At 46.0% G+C, this 13,032-nt stretch overlaps 1 protein-coding gene across 2 annotated transcripts in view; it reads right to left on the bottom strand.

Moving 5' to 3' along the window:
* The window catches only part of lama5 (laminin, alpha 5), a 324,952-nt gene that overhangs the window by 105,678 nt on the left and 206,242 nt on the right, over positions 1 to 13,032 (bottom strand). For both annotated transcript variants that reach the window (XM_038803518.1, XM_038803519.1), the window contains exons 28-31: positions 11,093 to 11,201; positions 9,483 to 9,580; positions 5,578 to 5,767; positions 251 to 377 (exon numbers count right to left, since the gene is read on the bottom strand). In XM_038803518.1, coding sequence (XP_038659446.1) covers positions 251 to 377; positions 5,578 to 5,767; positions 9,483 to 9,580; positions 11,093 to 11,201 — 524 coding nt within the window. The remainder of the gene's footprint in view (positions 1 to 250; positions 378 to 5,577; positions 5,768 to 9,482; positions 9,581 to 11,092; positions 11,202 to 13,032) is intronic.

Here is a 13,032-nt window from a genome sequence, read left to right as displayed (position 1 = left end):
TAGCATGGCGGACCTACACACGTCATTGTGCATGCTTGGCTAAGAGTTCAGATATGCATTAGAGTATTAAAACACTAGTCAATTTATCACCTCCCTTAATAGATGTTACATAATTTGATAAAACGGAATCTGTATTATTCTGATCCAATGAAAACACAGCTTTTCAGTTTATGTAAATCAAACAGTCTATATACAATCGAATATGCAATTGCAATTACTGCAGTTGCTGCCTGTAATTCACTCTGATTACCTTGCCAAATCCGTCCTCCATTAATCAGCACCTCTGCAGCGTAGCTAGGGTGCTCCGGTTGATAGAAGTGGATCACAAAGGCGTATCGACCCAAAGTCGGAATACGGCCACTGAAGGTGGCAACCGTCTGCAAAAGCACAAAGTTACACACGTCCGGAGCTGCTTTAGTTTTGGATTTTCTAACACATTGGAATCACCTTCGCTGCCATTGCTCAACCTTTCAAATACATTTTCGTGCACAAAAATTCAATCCTTCGCTGCTTCCCTGAATTTCTCCCTCTTGATTCTGTTGGGATATGGTTCCGCTCACTAGTGCATCACCTAAACAGTTTGTTCCTCATGGGGAGCTAGACATGGAGGGGAGAGATTTTAACAACCCCAGGCCAGATTAGAGAGGGGTTGATTGATTAATTGATTTATTGTCACATGTATCGAAGTACAGTGAAAAGTATTTTTCTGTGGCCAATGGAACGTACACAGTGCGTATATAATAGACAAAAAGAATAAGCGACAGAGTACATTGACAAATAGTACATTGACAAATAGTGATTGGTTACAGTGCGGAACAAGTGGCAAACAAAGCAAAGGGGCTGGTTTAGCTCACTGGGCTAAATCGCTGGCTTTGAAAGCAGACCAAGCAGGCCAGCAGCACGGTTCGATTCCCGTACCAGCCTCCCCGGACAGGCGCCGTAATGTGGCGACTAGGGGCTTTTCACAGTAACTTCATTGAAGCCTACTCGTGACAATAAGTGATTTTCATTTTTCAAATACGTGAGCAAGGCAGCAGAGGGCGTCGTGAATAGTGTTCTGACTAAAAACTTCAGTCAGATCCTAATCTTGCCTACTTAGAAGGTCGAGGGCAGACAAATAACCTGGATCTCATGAGCCAGGTCAGTAATTTAAATATGTTAATTAGCCTGTGCCCCTCAGATTTCAGCAATCATTTAGCTCTTAATGGCTTTAAGTCTGGTTTCACAGTGCCAGGGAAGCTCCACAGTTGAAGGGAGGCGAGAACTGGACCCAGAAGCTAAGTATTTTTTCAGCAGTGCTTGAGGGCCAAGAGAAACACCACCCCAGCAAAGCCTGGACCCCCAAATAATTTGCCACAATTGGCCTCTTCCCAATGTCTTCCCGCTTTTCCCTGCGATCTCCCGGCTAACCCACAATCTCTTTTCTCGCTAACGTGCCCATCCCACTCCCAGCTGAGAATTATTCCCACCGAGCAAGCGGCCAGCCTTTCAATATGGCCGGTTGTTGTCTAGGGAAAAATAAAAATCACGTGAGGCCCATGTTTCTCAAATATCTGGGTGCCCTGGTTGCTTCAAGTCCCCCCTCATCCAACTGCAAATATTGTGGCTGGCGTACTAACAAGTAATTTGCACACAGCAGCGCCAACACAGCGCATGGTCCTGGTGACACTGACGTCCGTGTGTTTGTAGCATAGATCATTGGATGGCTGTTGGGAGAAGGAATGCCAGCTGATTTCTCCCAATTCCCAACCATAAGTAGCAATCACAGTAATCATGCTCCTCCTGCTGGCTCATTAGCCAAATCAACAAACACCATGAAACAAGCCTGTGATGAAGTCCACCATCGTGCCACATCACACACAGTTCATCGACCCTGCACACATTTAGATGCGCTTCTCCTTCTACTGCCCTGACGCTCAGCGAGTTTTCCCAAAAAGTAATCACATAGCTCAAGAAAATCCCAGTTTTGATTCCCAGACTGTGCTGAGTTAACTGATTTCCACAGGAAGGATGGTAGGAGTGCTACAATTGAACTCAGTGTCAGGAAGAGGAGAATTGTCCTGGGATCCAGTACCTGACAAACTCTCCAGAAACCTAAGATGTCCATGTGTGTGGGTATTTTTTTTAATATAAATGTTTTTTATTGGGTTTTTGAACAAAGTATATTTACCGTTACGTACACAGGATAAGAAACATATATATATATAGATATATATATCTATATATATATATAGAAGAGTAGGGCACATCCCAACATACCAAAGAAAAGAAAATAGTGAATAATAAAAAAAATACAATAAAAAATAAAATAGAATAACTGGTAGGGTATTGTGCACCAGCTCAACAGCAGCAACTCTGTACACCTGGCTAAATTATTTACAACACATAAGTCGGCGACTGTTTGCGGGGGGGGGGGGAGAGAGAGAGAGACCGGGGAGGTAAATATACATTTGGGTGCTGGGGAAGCAATTACGGTGGGCAATACTCGAATGGGTTTGATGTTGGTGTTGTCGCTTCTGCCGTTCCTCCCGTGTTTCGTCTTTATTCTCCTCGTTCCCTACTCCTGGAGATGCCATGTTCGTTATTGTTTCCCGTGCCTTCCTTCCAGCTCTCATTTCCCTGTCTCCCCCCCCCCCCCCCACCTCCCTGGTTCTCCTCTGTGTGTGTGGGTATTGAGTGAGAATAAGCTTTGGCTGTGAAGCCTGTTGGATCACGATCAAGTCCCCTATTCTTGGCAATGGTCCATTTGTGCACAGTACCAGATGTTAACTGGAATCTGTTTGATTTTTCCGCATACACACAACACTTTCAAGTGGGAATAGATGACAAAATTGATGGGGGAACATAATCTAAGTGAGATGTGGCTATGTGCAAATCTCGCCGTTCACCGACATATCAACAGCACCTCTACTTCATAAAGTCATTTATTAGATGCGGTTGCATAGCCTGGAGTCATAACGATGACTATAAATGGAAGCTATTGGACTGGATTCTCCGTTCCTGAGACCAAGTGTTGACACTCTGGCAGGATTCTTGGACTTTCACGACAACAAAACTGGCGCTGAACCTGGACCGATTCAGCTACTTACTGTGGAGGGGCTAGCACCAGCACCACGTGGAACACAACGGATTCCAATGGAAAAGGTGCGGGATTTGCCGGGTCCATGAATGATACTCAGGAGGCTGACAAGCTGCAGCCGCATATACATATTACAAACCCCACACACACCAAGCCAGCCAATAAGATGGCACTGGTTGTGCTGGAGCGTACCAGTACAACTGATGGATCAACTGGGGCCAGAGGGCACCTAGGGGAGTTCCCTGGGGGGGGGACCTATACAGCCCATGGCCCTCGGTTCACAGTGGGCTGTCAGCAGCGTGCGCAGCTGCATGGCTGCCTTTCCGGCTGTGGCAATGGTGTTCCGTGCCCGTCCACACCGACCCCACAGCCCACCTCATGGCCATGCTCCACTACTCCCCCCAGCCCTGACAGAAGCACCCCCAGCCAGCGGCATGACTGTGGGCATACTATGGTACTGTTGGACACTTTCCGTACCCCCTCTCTCTCCCTCAGCAGCCACGACGCGGGTTTCACGATTTTTAAAAGCATAAGTGAACTTGGCCCATCGGGGGTGGAGAATCGCGGAGGCCCTGGAGAATACCGGGTCAGGCCCGCTAATGATGTGCAAAAGGTGTTTACTGTACGTGGGTTCTGGACCGCATTGACGCCGCTGTCAAGGCACCGGACAATTACAATTTAGCGTCAAATTAGCGGCCACTGCGATTTTGCTGTCGGAACCTATTCTCTGCCCAATCGTATTTTCCGATTTTGTCATCAGCCAATGGAGAATCCCGCCCCTTACTTTCCTTTGCATCAACTGGAGCCATGTCAGTACCCGCATTTGCTTTATTGTCTGGCTGAAATCACTCAATATTGCGACGTTTTGGAAGAACTACCATTCCGGCCCCTCCCCGGCAGGATTTTCTAGTTCCGCTGAAGTTAATAGACTTGTGAACGGTTCGCTGCATTTCCTGGGCACCACCACAACGTGGCAGTAAAATTCCATCCATTATGATGTTGGGAAATCGGGATAAAATGAAACAATAAGCAACCCAGTAATTGGGAATGCGTTCTGGTGATTATACAGTTAAAGAAAAACAAACTGTTTGAAAATGGAAATTGTAGAAGAACAGATTGGCTGAGGTGATGGAACCAAGGTTTTTGATACACTGATTTAGTTTATCAACGAATCAGAAATTCCCTCCCTAACAGCACTGTGGGTGTACCTACACCACATGGACTGCAGTGGTTCAAGAAGGCAGCTCACCATCACCTTCCCAAGGACAATTAGGGATGTACAACAAATGCTAGCCTAGCCAGCGAAGCCCACATCTCGTAAAAATGAATTTTAAAAAACACTGTAAACTGATGTTTACCTAAGGCACGCAGATAACAATGGAGTAGAATGGTAAAAGTTAAAGTAAAGGTGGTATAACTTCAAAAGAAAATACGGAGGGGCGGGGGCGGGGGTGAATTTCACATTTACGTTTTAAAAAGTGAATTCATGCAATATAGGGAATTGAGAGTTACTTCTGAGAAGGTTAATTCAGATAAGGGAAGGTCAAAAGGAAAAACCGTACATCAGGGACAAATTCACTCTATGCAAGGGTTGATTGAGACCTCAATCAACAGCAGGAAGCTGTGTCCACTCCCATCGAGCTGTACCTGGGGAAAGCATGTCTGAGAAGTCAGGTGCCTCTATTCTAAGTCGGAAGCAGTCCCAAAAAGATATAGGTGCCTGGTGTGGTAACTATTGTTGGATTTTGCTTATAGTTTTAAAACATATAATATGTTAAAGGGATTTGGAACTGGATATATTTAAAGATAATGGCATGGATTCTCTGCCCCGCCGTGCCACATTTCTGTTTCAACCCACCGGCGGGATGCTCCATTATGCCGGCTGGTCAATGGGGGTTTCCCATTGTGGGGCAGCCCCACACCGTCGGGAAACCCCTGGGCTGTCGGCAAAACGGAGCATCCCGCCACCAGAGAATTCAGCCCAATGTGTATAACCGTTAGTGTAGCCAAGTGTACTTCGCGTTGATTTTCTTGTGTGTAATTTATTGTTCAGCAAACACCTATTTTGTTCAAAATCTTCACAAAACCATTTCAACATCCATCACAGTTCTTCATTTCTTTCCTCACATTTTACCGAAATGCAAAATACCTTCTGGGATTTGGAATACCCCAGCATTTAATATCAACTGTGCTCTTAACATTCACAATGAAATAACAGCCTGGAGCTGATTAGAGGATTAAATACTGAATGCATATAGGATTTTATATTTGGCTGTATCCTTTATCATTCTTCAATTCTATGGCTGGGACTCAAATTAAATCATATGGCTAGGATTGCTACCAGCTCTATACCAACTTAATAGTCAACAATTGTCCCAAACTTCAATCTGAATTCTGACGCCATGTTGTACAGCTTCAGAATCGGAATGCTGAACTTATTTCCATCTCTCTATGTAATACTTGTGAGCCTAGTGGCTACAAACCGGAGGTGCATTTACCTGAGGGGACCGAAGTAAGATCAAGTCCGCTGTCTCCACGATGGTAGGTGGTTGAATGGGAGGCTGCTGTGGCCGGTCAAGGACTCTGGGTGGATAAAGGTGCAGCAGTGTCGAAGGAGAAGACACTTCACCTTCAGTCAGTATTATGGACTGTGAAGGTCTTTGGAACCTGGAGGATGCACATGAACTACTGCAAGACAGGCAGCAAAGAAATAAATGTTAGACATCAATACAAGTCAGATTTTCAACACCTGTAAATGAAGCTCAGGAATGTAGCAAAACATGAGGAGGATAGTATAGTCTGGTGAAATGGCAGAGGCATAATTGTGTTAAATGTAACACCGAGAAGCATGAAGTGATCCACTTTGGCTGGAAGCATGGGCAGTGGTGATATGAACCATATGGTTCAATTTTAAAGAAGTTGCAGGGGCAGAGATTTGAGGCGCACATTCACCAATTATTGAAGGACAAGTTGAGAAAGCATTTCAAATCCTTGGCCTTATTAAGAGAAGCCCACCGAATAAAGGGGTCTGCGGAGGCATGGATACAAAGTTGACTGAGTGATAGGAAAGAGAGTAGTGGCAAATGGTTGTTTACTCAAGTGGAGGACACCTCATGGTCTTTATTAATGACGTAGATTTGGGTTTTCGGAACACAATTTCAGCATTTTCAGATGACTACTGGAATTATTCTGAACTGTGAGGAGGATAGGATCAGAGGATATAGACCAGCTGGTGGGATGGGCGAACACATGGCAGAAGGAATTCAAGGTGATACACTTTGGTGGCATGGCTGAGGAGAGGCAATATAAATTAAGGGGTAAAGTTCTAAAGCAGATGCAGGAACAGTTCTGTGGGGTTTAAGTGTCACGTGTTTGGCCAGTGGCACTTGGCTGGCGGTGGGATCATCCGGCCCCACCGATGTCAATGGGGTTTCCTATTGAATTAGCCCCTCGTCACCAGGAACCTCACGGTGGGGGTGCATCAACGATTGGACCGGAAAATCCTGCTGATGTGCACGGCCGGGAGATTCCAGCCCAGTTGTGTAGATAGATTGGAGTGGCTGAAGTGGTTCTCCTTGGAGAAGAGAAGTCTGAGGGAGATTTTACAGGACTATTCAAAATTATGAGGGGCCTGGACAGAGTAGATAGGGAGAAACTGTTCCTATCGGTGGAAGGTTCGAGAACCAAAGGACATTAATGTAAGACAAAAGAACCAGAGACGACATGGAAAAAAGCTTTTTTTTAAAACACTGTGTGTGGTTAGGACCTGGAATAAACAACGCCCCAATGGTGAGGGCAGGTTTGGTCATGGCTTTCAAAAGAGAATTGGATAAGCTCCCAAAGAGAAAAAAAAAATGCAGGGCTGGGGGCGGGGGTAAGGTGAGGGGGAAGGGACTAGCTAAGTTGCTCTTGTACAGAGAGCACTGGTCTAAATGGAAACCATTCTCTAATCCTCTAGAAAAGAAAATAATTAAAAGGAGATTTGATAAAATGTTTAAAATCATGTTGAGCCCTGATTGAGGAAATAGAGAGAAATTGTTTCCTGTGGCAGAAGGGTCAGAAATCAGGGGAAACATGACATGAGACTATAACATCTTTCCCTCCCCCCGCCCCATAGTGAGTTATGATCATTTGAAATTCACTGCCTGAAACGGCCATGGAAGTGATTCAATCGTCAATGAAAGAGAGAATTGGTTAAATACTTGAAGGGAAAACTTTTACATTGCTTCGGAGAAAGCACAGGGGAGTTGGATGAATTGGATGGCTTTGCCGAAGAACTGGCACAGGCAGAGGCACAATGTGCTAAATGGCCGTGTTCTGCGTTGTATCATTCAGTGATTCCAATCCATTACCTCTGCCATTTCCAGACCCCATGATGCAAATGTGACGATTTCTAGGAAAGAATTAGGGAAAAGGTTTTAGGGAAGCCAATTGTTCAATTCTTGGAAGGTTATATTCCGTTTTACCTTCCTGCTCATTTTTAAAGCTTTATTTAGCTCAGGCTGTAGTCGACACAGTCTACAGCTCGAGTTCTTTGGGTAGAAGCTCAGCTGAACAAAGTCAAAATACAGGAGTTTAAAGAGGTATTAAATAAACCAGCTTTCATCAGCATCTATTACTGGACATTTCAATATCATATGTGTGTTGACAGGAGTGGTCATTATCAACAGTCAATGCCACGTAACTATAAATAAACAGAATCAGCATTGAACACAGGACGTACTTTAAGGATACATGTGCTGACAAAATATATAGTTTTAGTATAAACTCCTGAAGTTCCAGCTTGCAAAAAGCCCTTCATCCTTATCCAACGTTCTCAGCTTACTGTTACATTAAATTATATTGATGGAGGGTTTCTTCCAGGTTCTGCCAAAAGAGGCAGCTGTATTTAAGGATCATTCAACAATTAGAGGTTAAGGCAGCTGCCGGTAGTTTTGGGAAATAGCAATAGATTTGATGCTGCTGTTTATGTTGTGTTTAATAGAGCAGGTGAACCTCAAGTTAAATGTTCATGATAGCTGCTCCGTACCAGCACAGACACGCTATGCCACCCGAATGCTTTCCGTTCTGTCATTTTTTTTTTACAGGGTTGAACTTATGCAGAGATTCGCCCGGTTGTTCTCCGTAGTCTTGGCGGAGGACTTGGAAAAATCCGAGAAAAACTCTGGGCTGGATTTTTGTGCCGAAGGTGGATTCATTTCTGGGTTGCGGGCCAACCCCGACGTGAACCAGGAATTGATTGGCATTTTCATTGAAGCAGAATACTGACTGGGATTTGGGAGCGGTGACAAATTTGTGTCCGGGGAACTGGGGCACCACGGCCACATTATGGCCCGTCTCGGGGCCCATTGCTGTTGGTGAACAATTTCTTTAAAAAAGGAAATCTGCTTATCAGACTGACCAGGGCAGACTGTGAGCTGGAACCCAGGATGGGTTAGAGAAATGTTATTTACATTCTCCCCGTGTCTACGTGGGTTTCCTCCTTGCGCTCCGGTTTCCTTCCACAGTCCAAAGATGTGCAGGTTAGGTGGATTGGCCATGCTAAATTGCCCCTTAGTTTCCAAAAGGTTAGGGGGATTACTGAGATACGGTGGAGGCATAGGTTGAAGAATTTCCACGGGGTTGGAGGCGTTTCCAGAATTGATGGGCTGCATGGCGTCCTTTTGCACTGTAAATTCTATGAAATTTACGCAGCTCCCAATGGCCACCTGCCCCTGAAAACAATCTTGGGACGTTACAAGGAGAGCTGCTAACTAATCATTAATTACATAAACACACCCAATGGGCAACGCAGGTGACTTCACTTCCCTGCCCTCCCGAAATTCAGCAGGGTCGGGGGCAAAGGCAGCAGACTGGCACGGAAGCCATCTACGCCTTTACTTTGGTCGCCTGCTTCCACGCCGACCTGATTCGGCATTCAAAAAAAGTCCTATGTCTTTATACTTTCCACAAATCACCTATCATAGCAATTGGGAGTAACTGCCATGGAAAATGTGGGGTACATTTTACCTGTGTCAAGTCTGTAATCAGATCTGGAAACTTAAATCTGAGCGGTGTTAAGGATCTATTGCAACATACCAAGCAATAGAAACATGTTAAATGTTGAGCTCCAATTTATGGCCAAGTCTGACAACAGCAAGTACATATGTTTCCAATTAACGGTGGGGGCTGGCGGCTTCTTTCAAATGTCACATCGTTTCCGTTCAGGAAAAGCTTTTAAATGTCAAGAAAAATTGAGTTCATGCAAAATTACAAACAGGAAAGAATAATTTTGACCCTCTCCGAGTTGAAAATCTAACATAAAGTCCCGTCTTTCTGTAGGAAGTAGATAATAAGAGGCTGGATTACCACCTGGTATCATTTTAAAAAGCAGGAAAAACATTTTAAAAGGCTGCATAATCACCTGTCAGGTGCAAACGTCCCATGGGTACTGATGCAGTGTACTCCTGGCAGTACATATTCCATGGTGAATTGTTCTTGAGGTATGAGATACACCTTGTTCTGTAACAAAATAACAGAAATCTGCCACAGCACTGTCCTTGGTCCTGTTTTAGTTGAGTAAAGTTTGAAATCAGAGTGCTCTATTCTATTACCCCATTAGCCATCAGCCACAGCTATGAATCTTCGATTTCTCATCATTGCAGCTAGAGAAATCCGTATCAAGGTTTTAGGAGCTTTTTTAAAAATTAGTTCCTGGGATGTGAGCGTCACCGGCTGGGCCATCATTTATTGCCCGTCCCTAATTGTACCTCAACTGATGGGCTTGCTAGGCCATTTCAGAGGGCATTTAAGAACCAACCACTTTGCTGTGAATCTGGAGTCACATGTAGGCCAGATTGGGTAAGGATGGCAGATGGCAGATTTCCTTTCCCAAAAGACATTAGTGAACCCGATGGGATTTTATGACAATCGGCAATGATCATCATTAATTTTTTTATTCCAGATTAATGGGGAGGCGGAGACGTAGTGGGATTGTCACTGGACTAGTTTTAGGAACTACTGCGACACCTGTGGCTTGTTAAGAAAGGTTTCATGTCTTTCCTTCAAGAAGGACATTCCTGAATCTTCACCAGCCGGTAGGAAGCACTCATCATCAGTGGCATGATTTGAAGCAATATTTTCAGAAGACAGATACAGAGTGATACAACAGAGAACTATTAGTGCAGATGAGCGAGAACGGTGAAAAAGTCTCCTGCGTGTGGTTCAGGCTTCTCATTAGGGAACATTTTCAAGGTCAGCATCCACAATTAGAGAGGAGCACTGATTACAGGGGAGAGGGGCCAGGAAATAATGAGCTGACTCTACTTGAATCCAGCTTCAGGATTGAATCCTGGGGTTGCCTGTACACTCTGAGTGCCTGCTCTGTGAAATTCCACAACGTAAAGTTGGTGCTCAGTGGATACAGTGGGTTTTAGCAACATGCAATATGATTTCATTTATACCGTAGCATTGTATTTGACAGCAAGTTTCAGCAACTCTTGTCACAGAAAATAGTATTTCTCCCCAATTTCATCTTTTCCTCCTAAAGATCTAGCAATTCCAGCAAGGGTTTGATTCCATGGACACTGGATGCCCCTGGTCTGTCAGTCACGTGTCTACTGTACTTATTGCTGGTCTGATCAGTCAACGGCCGCCTCTTCATGTATCGAGGTCAAAGCTGAACCAGACCTGACAACTACCCACAGGCCAGCAGAAGCCATTGGCTATTTGGCTGGTAGGGAGGGGTGGAAGAGAGGTTGGAGGGGAAGGGGATAATACTCTCCTGATTGGAACACTCCCCAGTACAAGGACTTTGAGGTCAATGTTACCGCCCAAATTGTGCACTGAAAATAATGCTGAACACTGCTGTGTAACTTCCTACTCAAAACCAATGGGGGAGCCTCTTGTGCTGAATTTTAACCTTTTGTTGCCAATGCATTTGTCCTCCATTTGGTTTTGTGAATGCTTACAAACACTTGGCAAGCATTAGCAGGTGGAACATTATTAATTTTGAAATGATATGCAATCTCTTACCAGTAAAACGTTGGCAGAGTCTGCAATGATCTGTAGTCTAACGTCGGTCGTTAGTTCATATACAGCGACACGGTTGAAAGAATCAATTGCAACTCCATGACACAGGAAACTGGAATGAAAAACAAGCTTTGAATCACAAGGGTGGACAGCAAAATAAAACTTGTTCAAAGTGTTTGTGTTTCAATAGAAGGCTGGAATATACCACCAAAGATCTTTTACAATTTATGGTGCAGTGCTCCATTAGTTCGGTTCATCATCACTCAGAATTGACTACTAAGCCACACTGAGAAGCTTTCCAATTCTTTGACTGTTTAATTGGCCATGCAGCAGGGAAGGCCAAGTGGCCCATTGTTCCAGCTGGGTACTTCAGCTAAAGATGTGCATGTTACGTGGATTGGCCTTGATCAATGCATGGGGTTACGGGGACCTAGGTAGAGTGCTCTTTCAGAGGATCGTTGCAGACTTGATGGGTTGAATGGCCTCCTTCTGCAGTGTAGGGATTCTATAAATCTGCTTTATTTCTCAAAGTAACCGGCAGCACAGCGGCACAGTGGTTAGCACTGCTGCCTCACAGCGCCAAGGAACTGGGTTCATTCCCGGCCCCGGGTCACTATCCCTGTGGAGTTTACACAGCCTCTCCTGGTCTGCATGGGTCTCACCCCCACACCCAAAGATGTGCAGGGTAGGTGGATTGGACACGCTAAATTGGCCCACTAGGTTGATCCCAGGTATGGAAAGAATTTCATGGAAGAGGCAGAGAGCGCTCAGGCCATCCTGGTGGGGACTGGAACTGCACATACATTGGATGTACATGGCGGTGGGAAAACATTTAGGGTCAGGAAATGGTTGAAGTGAAGTAGGGCATTGGAAGACCTTGTCACCTTTCAGCGCACTCTCTGGCCAATCCAGACAAAATCCATGTCAAGTGACCGCTCCCGACACTGCGGGGTCAGGACCGCGCCGGTGGGCGGCCATTGACCGCGGCCCCCCCGGCGATTCTCCACCCCGCGATGGGCCGGGCGGCCGCCCGTTTTTGGCCTGTCCCGCCGGCGTAACTTACGCAATGTCCTTACCGGCGGGACCTGGCTCTGCAGGCGGCCTGCAGAGTCCTCGGGGGGGGGGGGGGGATCTGGCCCCGGGGGGCCCCCACGGTGGCCAGGCCCACGTTCGGGGCCCACCAGTCTGCGGGCTTGAACTGTGCCATGGGGGCACTCTTTCCCTCCGCGCCGGCCTCTGTGAAGCTCCGCGATGGCTGGCGTGGAGAAGAACCCGCCTGCGCATGCGCTGGGATCATGCCAGTAGTTCTGCGCATGCGCCAGAACACGCTGGCGCTCCCGCGCATGCACCAACTTGTGCCGGCCGGCGGAGGCCCTTCGGCCCCGGTTGGCGTAGCGCCAACCACTCCAGCGCCGGCCTAGCCCCCGAAGGTGTGGAGGGTTCCGCACCTTCCGGGCGGCCCGACGCCGGAGTGGTTCACGCCACTCCTTCACGCCGGTACAGCCCGTCCTGCCGGATAGCAGAGAATCCCGTCCCCTGTTTATCTATTATTTTTGAGGCACAATAATTGATGTGGATTACTTCTGGAGTGATCGGTATTTATACTTTCCCACACATCTGAAAACATCTCCGCACATCTGGCTAACTGCCAACTCTGTTATCTGCAATTTTCAGTATCGACACAAGTATGTTAATGTTGACTTTAGAAATAAATGGTTCAAATTCCATTTACGTTCCATCCAAACTCAAGCCAGATTGTGAAGCTCCGAGAATTGAAAATTAAAACTTTGCAGTGCCAACAAGATTACCAGGTCTCTTCTTTCCAAATCTACATTACAGCTTTTACCCCTCAGTTTCCAGTCTCCCAATTAGGATTGCTCAAAAGGATTATATTCACTCATGGCTTAAAGACAGACGAGTCGGATTTTTCCCACGCTTTGCAG

The sequence above is a fragment of the Scyliorhinus canicula genome, chromosome 7 (assembly GCF_902713615.1).
Source record: "Scyliorhinus canicula chromosome 7, sScyCan1.1, whole genome shotgun sequence".
NCBI classification, from domain to species: domain Eukaryota; kingdom Metazoa; phylum Chordata; class Chondrichthyes; order Carcharhiniformes; family Scyliorhinidae; genus Scyliorhinus; species Scyliorhinus canicula.
Note: the sequence above shows the minus strand (reverse complement) of the source record. Positions and strands in the feature narration are given on the sequence as shown.